This window comes from Hippocampus zosterae, chromosome 8 (genome assembly GCF_025434085.1).
Source record: "Hippocampus zosterae strain Florida chromosome 8, ASM2543408v3, whole genome shotgun sequence".
Lineage (NCBI taxonomy): Eukaryota > Metazoa > Chordata > Actinopteri > Syngnathiformes > Syngnathidae > Hippocampus > Hippocampus zosterae.
Genome location: NC_067458.1, coordinates 23,818,642 through 23,835,648, shown reverse-complemented (window position 1 = coordinate 23,835,648; position 17,007 = coordinate 23,818,642). Strand labels below are relative to the sequence as shown.

The window sequence follows — 17,007 nt, the reverse complement described above, 5'->3', positions numbered from 1 at the left end:
CCAGTTTGAAAGAAGCCCCTCTCGAGCGTGTCCTAAACGTGATTTGTGTCATTTTTGGCACGGGGTGACATCAGCCGGCGGTCCGAGCAATAGTGAGCAGCCAGCCCGGATGGCTGGCGGCGGTCCCAAAAGTGTCCAAAAGTCTTGGTCGGCACCGTCTTTAATTAAGAAACAAATGCGCTTCTGTCATCTGATTTGTCGGTTTGTTCAACCTATGGTGCCGTCTGGCTGAGGCGGTTCACAACGTCTGGACCGGGATCCCAAAGGAGATTTATAATAAACCGGGAAAGAAGTCTGTCATTTTAAAGCCATTCAATTGGCCCGTGCCAAAGAATGTGACGCCCGTCTGTCTGATATGAAATATAAATAGCATCATATACACTTCGGAGGTAAAGACATTCAAACAATTCAGAATTTGAGGAATATTTGATGTCATCCAAAATATCAGTGAACTCCACAAGACCTCAGTCTGGGGAACTGAACTTCAGGGGACCCTAAGCCTCACCTTAACCCCGACTGTTTTTTTTTAAAGATCTGAATTTAACTTTAAGACTAAAATGCCATTTTAGAAAAAAAAATGTTTTTGATGACAATGTTTTTCTTCAGTTGTAAGTTAATCGTATGATCATAAAGTTTCTTTTTATTTTTAGAATAAAAAAACTTTCCCTGAAAAAATGTTTTGTACAATTTGTTTTGTAAAAACATCTGAGGGGAAAACGATCACATTTTGTAAAGTAGTTCCTCGAAAAGAAAATGGACTTTCTGGGGCTTTTTTTTTTGGTTCTTGAATAAAAAAATGCAAAATGAAGGTGTACTTTTTTTAAAAGTAAAGTTTTAATCGTATGACAAAAACGTATACATCTTTATTTATATTTCACGATGGCATAACTAAACAAGAGTGTACTTTTCTGTATTGACATCCACGTTCGCCTCAAGCAAGTCCTGATTTTGCCGAGTCGTCACTGATTGGATGCAACAAAAAGTCCAGCTTCGCGTTACAAACTTTTTGCACCAATCAGAAGGCGCCGTTTGCCTTTCCTGCCCAGAGCCGAGTAGCAACAAGTCCGACCTGGACCAGAACCCCGCACCTGGACTATCCCCACCGTGGAAGACGTGAAGAAATTTAAAGTGAAAATGCTCCCGCGCCTCTGACGTCCAGCCTCCACAACGTCCATTTTGTCGACTTTTTTGCTCTTGTCTGCCCGTTTATGACAGCGCACCATGTTGGGGATGTACGTGCCGGACAGATTCTCTCTCCAGTCGTCCAAAGTCCAGGATGGAATCGGTCTGTTCACGGCACGGCGGGTGAAAAAGGTTTGTGCTCCTTTCCCCACCTCGAGCGAACTTACTCGAAATCGGCGTGTTTTGTTTCCAGCTGGCCCCTCTTTTCAAAGTGGCTGTCAAACGCGAGCGAGTTGTGACGTGAAGTGCCACGTAGCAACACAACTTTTTTGTTCGTTTTTTTTCCCTCTGTGGACCTCCCCACTACCATTTCCCGCTTTTAACGTTGCCTGCCTTCACCCTCTCGAGTTCACCTCGACACATTAAGTCAATTTTACAGCAAATGATGTGCGAACAGCTCAGAAAGACACTTAGCGAGCATCTCACTACTGTTTCGATGAAGTAGTTCTTTAAAAAAGGGGGGGAAGATGACGCGTCGGTCCCCACGCCCCCCTATGTGGAGTTTGGCAAACTGAAGGTGCGTTCAGTTGTTCCGCGCAAGTGTGGTAAAAATCACAACTACATAAAATATACACATTAATACAGTATGTTATATTTCAGGGATTAAAGTCGTAGTGTATAAAAAAACGTATTTACATTCACCTGGAACGCTTTGAGGTCGCAACATCTACAAACGGAGGCGCATCTATCCGATATAACTTCATTTTGCGAACGTCACATTTACAAAACAAAAATAATTAGTGAGCCGTGGTTGGTCGTTACTGAGCACGTGTGATGTCAATTTTAGATGACAGCAAGTCGCAAAATGGCCGCCTCCCGCTCTGGATAAATATTCAATATTGAATTCAATATTCATTTTGCTGTTTAAGTCTTATCCCACAAACGCAATATTAGTCAGAACGCCGAGTGGGGCCACATAGAACAAACTTTGCGTCATATCTTAAAGTACATTTTTGACTTGACTTTCCATGTAATGTTCTAACTGACCAACTTTTATAAATTTGTGTTTAAACATTTTTTATTGCCGTTTGGTTACATGTTTTGTTATTTTGTCGTTAAAGGGAGAAAAGTTTGGCCCCTTTGCAGGCGAGAAGAAACTGCCGTGCGAGTTGGACGAAAGCTCCGACACGAGACTGATGTGGGAGGTGAGTGCACCTTTTGCTATTTCGATTGTCTTGGTTAAAATGATATCACACAATAAATGGTCACAACTGAAAAATTGAAGGGTCACGAAGAAAACCAGAGTATGACCCTGCCAAACGCCAAGGCCGAAAATTGTGACGTGCCTGGTTTGTGTGTATTTGTTAGCAAGCTACTTCCGGTTTTGTGTTGGTTCATGTAAGACAGGCATGTCCAGCTCTGGGCCTGGATGGCCACCGTCCTGCCTGTTTTTCCCCGTCTTCCCTGGCTGCAACACACCTGATTCAGCTGATCAACTCATCAGCCAGCTCTGAAGCAGCATGAGAATGATCCTGATCATTCGAATCGGGTGTGTTGCTCTTAGGAGAGCTGGAAAACAGGCAGGACAGCGGCCCTTGAGGGCCGACTTTGGACACCCCTGATGTAAGATGTTGCCATTGGGCTGAGGAACGCAAATTTCAATTTTATTTTATTTTTTAAACTGCTGCAGTAACCGTATTATCCATCCCCTTACACTGTATCCAGTGATTGGTGTTGCAAAATTTGGGGAGTTTTCAAAGTTGGAAAAAGAAAGAGGCCACATGTGCTTGCTTCAAGCCGTTTATGAAGACTCCCAGTTGACGTTTACTGGACAACAAAACCTAAAACGATGAGAATTACACATGTAAATAACCAAACCATGCTAACTCATCCAGCTTTAGGCTAGCAGACAATGCAAATTGCCATTGACTGGTTAATAGAAAACATATTGATATTGTGGCGATGCCTGATGATGACATCATAGTGGAAAACCGGTTTCAATGAGTTTACTGCAGTATGTTTGTATAAAGCATCATACCGTACTGTGCTATTTTGCTCATTGCAGGTGCGTGGCAACAAGGGTGACGTCCTGTATATCTTGGACGCCAGCAATCCGCGCTACGCCAACTGGCTGCGTTTTGTCCACCAGGCGCCCTCGCAGGAGCAGAAGAACCTGGCAGCCATTCAGGTACATTTCCTCTTCCCAGCGGACACAGCGGAGCCTTTTAATACCACTTTTAATAAGTCGCGCCAGACAATAGTGCGCCGCTGTGCTCCAAAATCTTTGTGGTGTCTACCGCATATTGTCATTATTATGATTATCGTTGTGATTTGGCAACCAAACTGACCATTATGTTTGCAAAATATCTTTTTTCTTCTTTGTGAAGAATTGAATCACCTAATAGGATTCAATTCTAACCTAATGAAGTGTACGTAAGAGGCGTCAAAAGTATTCCCACTCTGCGCTTGAGTAGAAATGCAAATTAAAAAAAAAAAAAGAATCTGGTAAAAGTAGAAATTAAGTGAAAAGAATTGTTTTTATTTTCTTTTGTAGTGTAGCCATTTTGACAACTTGGCAGAACCAAAAGGAAAATGGTCCAAAGTACTGTAATAATTTCCGTCTTCTATTACTTCGTACATCATGCTTGTACAGAGAAGACCAAAAAAATAAGACCCACACAACTCATTCGCCACAAATCATAAAATACTAAGTAATAAGAATGCTTTGAAAAAGTAAAGAGTCGAAAGTGCACATATCCATTTTCAAATGTATGGAGTAAAAGTAAAAATAAATACTCAAGTAAAATACAAATACCTGAAAGATCTTTCTTTTTTTTTTTTAACCTCCTATGATGGATGTCTGGTGCAACACCACCTGTGAGCAAATTTTTGTTTTCAAGTGCCATTAAAATGTGTAAAATAAAATACAAATTCATCCTCATTTAAAAAAAAATCTTATTTTTTTATTCAACAATTATTGAATTGATAAGTAAATGGTGATTTTTAGGCTAAATATAAAATGGCTTGTGTTAGTAATATAATTTTATTGTATCTACGATAAATTAATAACTAAATAATGAAATTAAAAATGACCACTCTTTTCGCATCTTCACATTTTTACTCAAAATTCTACACACAGCACGACATAATGACGATGCAAACATTTTTTAATAATTTTTTTAATCTGTGATGAAAAGCTTCAGCAGACAGCACTTTTGCTACACTTACACCCCGAAGATGCACCCCCCACCCCCTTTGGATAGTCCATCGATGTGGTTGGTTTAGAGTGCCTCATTGTCAGCCGGGAATGTGCGCATGTCACGCAGAAAAAGTCGCAAGTGTGCGTAGGGCGTACACATATATTTTTAAAAGGCTGCCGTGACAGCCAGTTCGTAGTTTGAGGCTTCGGGCTGGCGTGGCCGCTTTCGGCTTAAACATACGAAAATCAAAGTTGAACCTTATGACCACGCTGAGTGACAAGTGAGCCAGGTTCAAAGTTCACCAGATCAAACCCTTCCCCCCAAAAAAATGTCTTTATTAACTTTGCTGTCCAAAGACATCCGGGTAATGACGTCAAAGCTCCATTTTGTCCAAACAGAGGGCATTCCAAATAGGCATAAATAACGATTAAGAGGATGAAAGCGGCACAATAAATGTCATCGCTGACGAAAGGCAGACGTTTACGGCACACACGCGGTTGACCTTTGGGCGACCAATCATGCGGGCCGTTGGGGCTATTAATGGAGCGCACCTCTTTGACCTGTTGTTTTTTTTTTTTTTCCATTTTGCTGAAGGATCATCTCCTCGTCAACAGACGGGGAAAGCTAAAAATGAATTAACTCGGTGACGAGCAGCCGTTTCCAAAACGCAATCCTCCATATTGACAGCAGTTGTCGAGCAGTTCGGCTGATCTTTCAAGACCGACAATATTGCGGCGTGCGAAAGTATAAAGTATAAGGCATGGCGAGGTCAGGGAGGTTTGTTCATGTCGAGCACTTCATACACACGGCAACTAACGTGCGAAAAGCATTCGCAAACGGAATGGCTGAAGGTCATTCAAAGGCAAAGCAAAGAGAACAAAAGTCGCTTACTCAAATGACTCAACTGAACATACATTGGTCACTTTTACATGCATTTACAAACAAAAGATTTAAATGAAATACATTTTTTAAATGCTTAAAAGGCCGTAATCAAAGAAATGTGGGGGAAGAAGAAGAAAACCTTTATTAGTCTCACAATGGAGAAATTCCCAATTCACAGCAGCAAAGTTATGAAAGTAAGAAGTAGAACAACAAAAAAATAGGAGCTGCTGGAAAGGCAGCCACTCTCGCGGCACCATTTTGAATTCAAAATAACAGAAATAACACAAGACAACACATAGGACACAGACAATCGTTCAATCTTCACCAATTTTCTGCATACACTTTGTTGTCTGAAGCAGTTCTAGATGAAAGAGTAGAGGATCAAAGTGTCCTTTCACCGGTGGATCAGAGACGTCATGCTGAAAATGTGCACACGTCTGCTACAAGCTAAGTTTTGAAAGCAAACACAAAGCTGTAGCATCCATTGACGAAAAGAGATTAGTTCACTTCTCCTGTCCCACGTAATCCGCTTCAAACTCCAAGCCGCGACTCCCAGCTCCAAATCCGCATCGGCACTCCGCGCCAACGCTCCTTTCTTCTCATCGTCGGCTCCTCAAGACCTCCATCCATCCAGCCGCAGACCGTTCAACAGCACCGATCTCTCCGCTGAACAAAGCGGGGCTGTGAAAAATGCTGCCCATTACAGGCGCAAGACACAAGCGCCCCGGGACTGTAGGGGAGGGAAGCATAGTTTGGATTTTACACTTGAGGCTGAATTCACTGATCCCATTTCTGTGCAGCATAACAGCTAAATGCCGCTTCACCATGTTTACTTTGAGTAGAGTAGTGTACTCTTCTTTCATCGGGGGGGGGGGACCATTTTGTTTCCATAGGAACCATGCGATGCTCAGGGTGTTGTGATCATGCAAACGTCAAGATGGCTCAACTTTGACCCAAAGCGAAAAGGCTTTGCAATTTCTATCTTAAAATCGCCACGTGCTTTTCAGGACGGCGAAAACATCTTCTACTTGGCCGTGGACGACATTGAGACGGACACGGAGCTCCTCATTGGCTTCCTGGACAGCGATATGGAGGAAGAGGAGGAGGAGGAAGAGGAGGAGGTCAGCAAAGACGAGGACGAGAGCAGCAAAGAGGCGAAGCACCTGGTTGAAATGGGTAGGCCAATCGTCGTCTTAAGCGCTCGGCCTTACCGCCATCAAATATTCCTTTTTATCTTCGCCATGTGTCCCTGACCCCAGAATTGGTGATCAAGAAGGAGGACCACCCGTGTCTTCTGTGCGAGAGCAGCTTCCCCAGCGAAGAGATCCTGGCCGCCCACCTGCAGAGTCTGCACCAGAGGCCCAGCACGGACGAAAAGGAGTTCAAGTGCAGGAATTGCGGCAAGAAGTTCCCGGTCAAGCAAGCGCTGCAGCGCCAGTGGGTCCACTCTTCATATCGCCGTGATAGTGAGACGGAATATCGCGATAGGCGGTCTTACAGTGTCATCGTCGCGAAAGAAATAGACCGTGACCTCAAACTCTACTATCTTTGTTTCCGTTCGGGTATTCGCTCACTTTTCCGGCACTCGGAAAGACGCCTCCGAAGGCAGTGGATGCGGCCTAGTAACCCGTGAATTGAAGGCATTTGTGATTTCATCAAGCGCTTCTCCTTATAATCCTTCATCTTCCGTACCGCTTGATCCTCACTAGGGTCGCGGGGGGTGCTGGAGCCTATCCCAGCTGTCTTCGGGCAGTAGGCGGGGGACACCCTGAATCGGTTGCCAGCCAATCGCAGGGCACACACATACAAACAACCATCTGCACTCACACTTGCACCCAGGGACAATTTTGAGTGTTCAACCAGCCTGCCATGCATGTTTTTGGACTGTGGGACGAAACCCGAGTACCCGGAGAAAACCCACCCAGGCCCGGCGAGAACATGCAAACTCCACATGAGGAGGCCGGAGCTGGAATTGAACCTTAGTACCGGGTCGCCCAACCAGCCATCAATCTTCTCAAATAGATTATTATTATTATTATTCATTCATTCATCTTCCGAGCCGCTTGATCCTCACTAGGGTCGCGGGGGGTGCTGGAGCCTATCCCAGCTGTCTTCGGGCAGTAGGCGGGGGACACCCTGAATCGGTTGCCAGCCAATCACAGGGCACACAGAGACCAACAACCATTCGCACTCACACTCACACCTAGGGACAATTTAGAGTGTTCAATCAGCCTGCCACGCATGTTTTTGGAATGTGGGAGGAAACCGGAGCACCCGGAGAAAACCCACGCAGGCCCGGGGAGAACATGCAAACTCCACACAGGGAGGCCGGAGCTGGAATCGAACCCGGTACCTCTGCACTGTGAAGCCGACGTGCTAACCACTGGCCTACCGGGTCGCCCTCTCCTTATTCATGAAATCAGAAAATCTGGCCAGTCCGAGGCGAGACGAGACCGAGTCCTTCAAAATGCGGTCTTGAGTGCTTACATGCATTGTGATTTGATTTTGGACTTTTTCCTCCAGCGTGCTGCACTGTTCCGAGTCGGTGAGCCCTACAGGAGACTCCAAAGCTCATCACCAGTGCTTGCTGTGCCACAGCTCCTTCAGTTCAGAATCCAGGTAGTCTTTCACATTGATCTGGGGATCGGGGGTGAAGGGTGACTCAAATCACATGGCTTGACTCCTAACTTGTCGTCCAAATATTTTTTTCGACAGGTGTTTTTTTTGGTAATATTTTTTCATTCATTCATTCATTCATTCATTCATTCATTCATCTTCCAAGCCGCTTGATCCTCACTAGGGTCGCGGGGGGGTGCTGGAGCCTATCCCAGCTGTCTTCGGGCAGTAGGCGGGGGACACCCTGAATCGGTTGCCAGCCAATCGCAGGGCACACAGAGACGAACAACCATCCGCGCTCACACTCACACCTAGGGACAATTTAGAGCGTTCAATCAGCCTGCCGCGCATGTTTTTTGGAATGTGGGAGGAAACCGGAGCACCCGGAGAAAAGCCACGCAGGCCCGGGGAGAACATGCAAACTCCACACAGGGAGGCCGGAGCTGGAATCGAACCCGGTACCTCTGCACTGTGAAGCCCACGTGCTAACCACTGGGCTACCGGGCCGCCCAAACCGGAGCACCCGGGGAAAACCCACGCAGGCCCGGGGAGAACATGCAAACTCCACACAGGGAGGCCGGAGCTGGAATCGAACCCGGTACCTCTGCACTGTGAAGCCGACGTGCTAACCACTGGGCTACCGGGCCGCCCAAACCGGAGCACCCGGGGAAAACCCACGCAGGCCCGGGGAGAACATGCAAACTCCACACAGGGAGGACGGAGCTGGAATCGAACCCAGTACCTCTGCACTGTGAAGCCGACGTGCTAACCACTGGACTACCGGGCCGCCCTTTTCCTTTTTAGTTTAAAATAACTTTAACATCCGGGATCCCTCGCCGTACATTGGCCAACAACGGGTCCCAGAATGTGTTTTCGCTTTTGGTAAAGTTTCAAATCCTTTCGGGTTCTGTCGTACCAGCTAGCTAGTGCTAAGCTAACCTGGGTTGGTTGCTTTGCTTTTTGAGTCACCACGCATTTAACTTGAACGTTTACACTCCAGACATCATAATCGCACACATTTAATTGACAATACTATCCTCTCTGCTTGTCTTTGTCTTCATGCGTGCAGTTTTGAGCAGCACAAGGAGGCGTGTAAAGGCGACGCCCGCTTCATCTGTAAGGAGGAGAGCTGCGGCAAACGGTTCAAGAGCAAGGACGCGTTGAAGAAACATAAAGGGAACGTTCACACAGGTCGGCGGCACTTTTACGACTCCTCCAGTAGCTCTTGCCGTCTTCGCCTCTAATTACCACGTAATTGCGCTGCGGCACCTTCTGGGCCCCGAATAATTTGGCTATTTTGGGCAGGATGTAGGCCACGGGTGAGAGGAGATGGAGACTTTGATATCACCGAGTGATTGAGCTGAGATTTAGGGTCCCCAGTGTGGTCTAAACGCTGGTTGGGGGGAGGGGGAGTGGATCAAACGGGATGGATAAGGGTCATGTGATCACCAAATACGATCTACTCGCCATCATTATAGTGTGTGTGTGTGTATATATATAATATATATACTGTATATAATATTCAGTTTTTTTCCTGTTTTTTAATGGTTTTTCAATGTCACAGTAATTTTAAAAATCAAAGGGATTAGCAACACATACAAACGGAACATACAGCAGATCAACAATATATATTTTTTAATTTTTACATTTTTTAGGGAGCGCACGGCGGAAACTGACTTGCACCATATGCAACAGGAAGTGCTCGTCATCTCTAAATCTGCAAGAGCATAGAAAGGTAAGCAATATTGGAGAGTCAATAAATGTAGGAAAAATAGTTAGGATTGTAAAAATATTAGGCTAGTACAGAAATATCAAAACATTAACTTGAAAATGTATACAAAAATATCGAATAAATACTAACATTTTGAGAAAAAGATCATACAAAAATATTTAAAAAGCAATATGAAAATCTAAAAAAAAAGTTTAAGTATATTTACATTTAGTACGAAAAATGTTTTTAAAAACTAAAATAAAGTAAAATGACTCCGCCTAGGAAGATGCCTGACAAACAGTAGATTCAGCATGGTTCAATGAAAAGACCATAAATAATGTTTTGATATTCAGCATGGTAAAATCTTTTCTGATCATTTCTGTGCAAGTTATTTATTTTTGCATCTGATTGGCAATCTCGCATGTTGTCATGAACCAGAGCCTTGTAGTTGATGCTTCAAGTGAAATTGAAAGTTCTGTGTCCATATGACACATTTTGGCCAAATCGGGGCTGGGCTACAATATTGTTTTTACCTCGCAGGCCGACAGCATCTCGGCAAGATTGCATTTTGGGAACATTATGCATCACTGCGATGTTTTTGAGGCTAATTTACTGCTGCAATCTGGGTTGTACTGCAATAGCTGCTAAGATCTATTTAGTGAAGGAAACTTTTCTGTGAGCTAAACAAACAAACAAGAAAAAAATCACCAATATTTTACGAGACAAATAACCTCCCCACCCCAAAAAAAGAAATTTAAAAAAAAGCATCGTCTTTCACCGTCTCCCAGATACACGAAATATTCGACTGCCATGCATGTGACAAGAAGTTCATCTCCACAAATCAGCTCAAACGACACATGATCACACACTCAGGTGAGATAAACCAGCCTCATTAACATCACTGCAGACCTTTAGTTATCATTTGTAAAAATGTTTACTTTTTTTTTTTTTTCTTTTTCTTGGCTCTTTACAGAAAAGCGTCCGTACACGTGCGAAATCTGCAGCCGCTCGTTTAAGCGCCTCGACCAGGTGACGGCGCACAAGATCATCCACAGCGAGGACAAGCCGTACAAGTGCAAACTGTGCGGCAAAGAGTTCGCCCACCGCAACGTCTACAAGAACCACAAGAAGGTGAAAAGTTGACACGAAATGAAAAGAACATTTGCAGCGAGACCGTATTCAAGTGCACACGTTAGCTTACGGGCTAACGGAAATTATCTTACAAACCAAAATATTGAACCGAACCATGCCTTTTATTTTAATTCTATGATGAGAATATGGTGGTGGCCCATGAAAAGACATTTAGAGGCACACCCCCAATGCAAACCTTCCCAAGGAGATTATTTTATACGTTGACATTTTTCCGTCTCCAATGTGCAGATTAATTCTCATTTAAAAAAAGTGTTATGTCACAAAGGCCGCCGTCCGAACCGTCCATCGGGGTCTCATTGGTGTCTGTAAATACAATTTGCGCTCCCCCTTTGCTCTCCTCTCTGTTTACTTTGGGGATTGAGGTGTCACTCAGGCAGATAAATAGAGGGCAGCGTGGCGGAGGAGTAAAAACAGAAGCACTTTGAACTTTAATCCCCTCCGAGCCGCTTGTCTTCATCAAGTCGACAGAGCCGAGCGCCGCTCGTAGCGAACCTTGTGGATGATCCCGTCACCTCGATATGTTGTTCTCCATCTCTTGTTCTTTCCTCTCGTAGACCCACTCGGAGGAAAGACCGTTCCAGTGCGACGAGTGCAAGGCTCTTTTCCGCACCCCTTTCTCTCTACAGCGCCACCTACTCATCCATAACAGTAAGGACAATCTCGTCAGCTCCACTTTGAATGATGTTGTGCTAAAAAGAATCAACAAGATGGAGATGATGCTTTACTTTAATAAGATTCTGCAAGTAGTACCGGGAGGGCGTTTACAGTATTGACTGAACCGTGGATGAGAGGAGGTGTCTATTCAGGCGCATGTCGTTGTGGAAAGAAAGACCACCATACTTAGTCAACTGGAGAAAAGGGGACTCTTATGGAAAAATGTGCATTTTTTTTGGGAGCTATGTTTTATCACATACTGTATGTTACGACATAGAAAATAAAGAAAAGTGGCCTCAAAATGGACACCTGTGGGACCCCTTTGCTAACATTCATTCATTCATCCATCTTCCTAACCGCTTGATCCTCACTAGGGTCGCGGGGGGTGCTGGAGCCTATCCCAGCTGTCTCCGGGCAGTAGGCGGGGAACACCCTGAATCGGTTGCCAGCCAATCGCAGGGCACACAGAGACGGAACAACCATCCACACTCACACTCACACCGAGGGACAATTTACAGTGTTCAATCAGCCTGCCATGCATATTTTTGGAATGTGGGAGGAAACCGGAGCACCCGGAGAAAACCCACGCAGGCCCGGGGAGAACATGCAAACTCCACACAGGGAGGCCGGAGCTGGAATCGAACCCGGTACCTCTGCACTGTGAAGCCGACGTGCTAACCACTGGACTTACCGGGCCGCCCCCCTTTGCTAACACTTAGTTTGCTAACATGTAGCACAGAGGCCGATTGATCAGGATTTTATGTTTCACCCTCTGGTTGTGTCCAACGAGACTCGATACAATGCTGACATGCTCACAGTTGCTATGCTAACACATAGAAAAACAACAACCCGCACCGCGAAAACGCAGAAGGAGATGGATGACGTTCGTTTCTCCCCACGGTGGTGCCCCATGCCCGTTTATTCATGGTCATACGGCAGCAAAAAGGGTCTCACGCGTATCTGTTAGCTTAGCATCAAGAGATTGTGTTCGCTGTCGGCTGGGTGACTAAATCGGTTTGTGCGGCCCGCATTGTCACAAGTGACAAAGACGCGATAATGCCGGAGGCATTTCTCACCACGGCCGTGTAAAGAGGCGGGCGATATGATAGCAGTCTTCCTGCAATGTGTCAGTGGATGATGTCACTGCGGTGGCTCAATAAGGTACTGATTAAATCCGTCACCCATTGTTGACAAAATCATGATAAATGGAATAACAAAGACGCAGTGCGTCATTTTGCTGTGTGATGATAAGACTGACACATTTAGGAAAGATCAGTGGTCCATCATTTGAGATAGACGATTATTCTGAAGCTATTCTTGGCCTGCGTCAAAATTGGCCAGGAACACAATTTCTGTACTTGAGCGGTGCAGATTAAAGATGATGACGATAATAATGGATTCAATGAATTGATTTCCACAGTAATTCAGAGGGTTTTTGATGCACAATGTTGTCAGCCATATTTACCAACGAATTGCAACATCATCAAGTCCACCAAAATCGGCGGCACAACTTCGGCCCGCTTTTCACCCGATGTATAAATCAAAAGTAGGTCAAGCATTAAACTGTTTGTATGGTCAAATACAGTGTTTATAAACCAATGTATTGAAAATACATCACTTGCCGGGCGGCCCGGTAGTCCAGTGGTTAGCACATCGGCTTCACAGTGCAGAGGTACCGGGTTCGATTCCAGCTCCGGCCTCCCTGTGTGGAGTTTGCATGTTCTCCCCGGGCCTGCGTGGGTTTTCTCCGGGTGCTCCGGTTTCCTCCCACATTCCAAAAACATGCGTGGCAGGCTGATTGGACGCTCTAAATTGTCCCTAGGTGTGAGTGTGAGTGCGAATGGTAGTTCGTTTCTGTGTGCACTGCGATTGGCTAGCAACCGATTCAGGGTGTCCCCCGCCTACTGCCCGAAGACAGCTGGGATAGGCTCCAGCACCCCCCGCGACCCTAGTGAGGATCAGGCGGCTCGGAAGATGAATGAATGAATGAATGAACATCACTTCACTTGTTTGCACACTTGATGTTACAGTAATTAGCATGTTAGCATTTATCGAATATGTTTCAGAAGTCTCACGTCAAAGTGACACAGTCAATCAATTTATTTTATTTTTGGGTGGTTTAGGACGCTTTTGTATCATGCAATGGGTCATTTTGACCCAGTTACATTATCGCTGTTACAGAATGAAACAGGAGGGCTCTAGTCTTTTTCTTGCTACTTTCACTAATTTGGTTGTGAAACACGCCCGCCTCGGTAAATTTGACCCCGGGACGTTGTTGCTCTTCCTGAATGTAACAAAAGATGTGATTGTGGCCCAGTTTACATTCTGTTTTTAGTTCTCTTCTGTCAAACAACCATTACATGTTCAATTGAAACTTACATCACACACAATACAGGACGTTATAGTTGGCTCAACGTTGTTCTTTGTCGTCACTGTAATGGCCCGTGTCAAATTGTTCCAGCGCAATTGGGGTGGGGGGGGGGGGGGGGAGCAAAATCAAAAGATTGAGCCCGGGAGAAGCTTTTGTTGACAAAGAAGCCGCACTCTCGCCGCAGGTGAGCGGACGTTCAAGTGCGACCAGTGCAACGCCACCTTCAAGCGCAAGGACACGCTCAACGTCCACATCCAGGTGGTGCACGACGGCCACAAGAAGTACAAGTGCGACCTGTGCGAGAAGGCCTTCGTCACGCCCTCCGTCCTCAAGAGCCACAAGAAGGTGAAAGGATGCCGACTTCTCTTTGTTTTATAGATTCGCATCAATAAAAACAAAAACAAAAAAAAATGTCATGAAAAAAAAACCAAGATATATTAGACAAAGAGTACAACAATTTTAGAAAAATATCAGCAACAATACAATCAAGTAAAATTAAATAATTGGAAAAAAATATAAGAAAAAAAGCCCCCCAAAATACTAAAATAAGGAGTACAATATTCCCAGAAGGCGGCCCGGTAGTCCAGTGGTTATCACGTTGGCTTCACAGTGCAGAGGTACCGGGTTCGATTCCAGCTCCGGCCTCCCTGTGTGGAGTTTGCATGTTCTCCCCGGGCCTGCGTGGGTTTTCTCCGGGTGCTCCGGTTTCCTCCCACATTCCAAAAACATGCGTGGCAGGCTGATTGGACGCTCTAAATTGTCCCTAGGTGTGATTGTGAGCGCGGATGGTTGTTTGTCTCTGTGTGCCCTGCGATTGGCTGGCAACCGATTCAGGGTGTCCCCCGCCTACTGCCCGAAGACAGTTGGGATAGGCTCCAGCACCCCCCGCGACCCTAGTGAGGATCAAGCGGCTCGGAAGATGAATGAATGAATGAAAGGAAAAAAATATCAGAAAAAAAGCCCCCCAAAATACTAAAATAAGGAGTACAATATTCCCAGAAAACAATTCACAAATGTATATTAAAAAAACAGAAAGACAATCGGAATATCATGGCAAAAATAGTCAATATTAGACAAAAAGAGAAAAATATTCCAAACTATACAATACCACAATATTAGGCATTATTTGCATTTCTATTTTGGACATTAATGTGACTCTGGGATGATTTCAGCTTCTTCCTGTCTTGCGCGATGCCGCTCAAGCAGCTTTTATGGTTCGCTTTGGCCAGATGAGTGACTTTACAAGTAAATGTTAGCGCAACGGTGTTGATGGCTGTCAAGAAACGTCCGTCTCCACCTAGGAAGGGAGGCCCCTATAAAAACTGGAAATTGATCTCTTCTCTGATTCAAAACGACAACTCGTCCAAGCGCTCGACGGGCTTTCAGAGCCCCAAAAACTGATCCAGCCACTGATTAGCAGCCCCCCCCCGATCCGACAAAGTGCATCCAGATTGAAATTGTCCGCGGCTTCTTGCCACATGGCCAATGGGTGCCGTCTCCGAACAGTGGGGACCGCGGAGGCCGCTGCGGGATCGCGGATCGGGATCAAAGTGGGCCGAGCGCAGCAGACGACAACCTGCTGGCCCGCAAACTTTGCCCCGTGGAAAATAATGCGAAAAACTTATCAATGCCATGTTCGCTGAGGCTCTCTTCGCCCTGTCTCGTTTTGCACAGATGTTAGAAAGAAAAGAAAAGCCTTACAAATACAATACCCCCCCCAAAAAAGACATATACAAATAATATATTTTTACTTAAAAAAAAAAAAAAATTACAAATGCAGAAATATGAGCTGGAAAATTACCTTAAAATTTCTGAACAATTCTAAAAAAACAAAATCAAGTATTAGGAAAAGCCTAAAGTTTTAGATAAATACACAGACGATATATTTTATGAATAATTTACAAATATTATTATGTGTGTGTGTGTGTGTATTAGCAAAAAATATATATATTGGACAACATAAGAACTTGGAAAAAGAAAAATTCCACTTATGGAATAAAACCACATCTTAGAAAAAATAGACCAACATATAATAAGACACAAAAATAAAGAAATGCATGATTTTGTTGAAATTTCTTTTTTTTTTGTATGATAGAAATGAAAAATTTACAAAAATGTACCAAAAAAAACCATCGCTAGAAGAATAATGCACATATTATTATTTAAAATTAGAACAAACAATAGATGAAAATCCAACAAGAAAATAATGTCGACGTCTCCGCCGGTTAAGGAATAAAAAAAAAAATGCTCTGAAAGAACGGCGCCTTCCCACCAGCTGGTCCTCGAGGCGATCAAAGTTGTGCCGGCGCTCGAGACGACAACCTGCTGGCTGCAAACGTTGCCATGTCAAATGTTTCTCAATGGCATGTTCGTTGAGACTCTCTACGCCGCGTCGCGTTTTGCCCGGCCTGACGCAAATCAAAAGTAATGGCGGCGAAGAGTGAAGCCAAACAGCCCGACGCACGTTCCCAGTTTGATCTCGCTGCCATTAGTCTCCCGAAACGTTCGCCTTGGAACGCGAGGCCTTCCTGGGCTTTCAATCATTGTTTTAACCGACAAGTGACTTTGTACAAATGAAAAATGTCTTCAAAAGTTCAACCGGCCGTCGTCGATCTGGAGCTGGTTTAAAAAAAAAAAAAAAATCTGCAACGGGGCTAGTGGTGGATATTTTTTCATCAGAAACTATTTTGTAATCAATAAGCCGAGTGTCGGAGGATGTTGTGTTGACGCTGCCAAGTGCTCCGGAATCCTTCCAAACCAATAGCAGTTCTTGCTCTGGCGCCACAACTCAAAATACACCAACATTTAGGTGGTTATTCTAAGGGTGATTTTTATTTACGTTATTCAACTCGATTTCGGCTCACCCTGTTCCGAGTAACACTAAAAATTCCTGAAGAAGGCCATTGCGAATAAAAATGTTAAATCGTCATCAATTGACACAATGCGGGCGGCCCGGTAGTCCAGTGGTTAGCACGTCGGCTTCACAGTGCAGAGGTACCAGGTTCAATTCCAGCTCCGGCCTCCCTGTGTGGAGTTTGCATGTTCTCCCCAGGCCTGCATGGGTTTTCTCCGGGTGCTCCGGTTTCCTCCCACATTCCAAAAACATGCATGGTAGGCTGATTGAACACTCTAAATTGTCCCTAGGTGTGAGTGTGAGTGCGAATGGTTGTTCGTCTGTGTGTGCCCTGCGATTGGCTGGCAACCGATTCAGGGTGTCCCCCGCCTACTGTCCGAAGACGGCTGGGATAGGCTCCAGCACCCCCCGCGACCCTAGTGAGGATCAAGCGGTTCGGAAAATG

At 45.0% G+C, this 17,007-nt stretch overlaps 1 protein-coding gene across 1 annotated transcript in view; it reads left to right on the top strand.

Annotated features, from left to right (window-relative positions):
• The first annotated feature begins 978 nt into the window (after positions 1-978).
• prdm5 (PR domain containing 5) overlaps positions 979-17,007 on the top strand; it is a 36,588-nt gene continuing 20,559 nt past the window's right edge. The window contains exons 1-13 of the mRNA XM_052073868.1: positions 979-1,128; positions 1,216-1,314; positions 2,244-2,327; positions 3,188-3,310; positions 6,212-6,380; positions 6,464-6,641; positions 7,728-7,823; positions 8,890-9,011; positions 9,476-9,555; positions 10,320-10,404; positions 10,505-10,662; positions 11,238-11,331; positions 13,893-14,053. Of these exons, the coding sequence (XP_051929828.1) occupies positions 1,222-1,314; positions 2,244-2,327; positions 3,188-3,310; positions 6,212-6,380; positions 6,464-6,641; positions 7,728-7,823; positions 8,890-9,011; positions 9,476-9,555; positions 10,320-10,404; positions 10,505-10,662; positions 11,238-11,331; positions 13,893-14,053 (1,443 nt within the window). The 5' untranslated portion in view covers positions 979-1,128; positions 1,216-1,221. The remainder of the gene's footprint in view (positions 1,129-1,215; positions 1,315-2,243; positions 2,328-3,187; positions 3,311-6,211; positions 6,381-6,463; positions 6,642-7,727; positions 7,824-8,889; positions 9,012-9,475; positions 9,556-10,319; positions 10,405-10,504; positions 10,663-11,237; positions 11,332-13,892; positions 14,054-17,007) is intronic.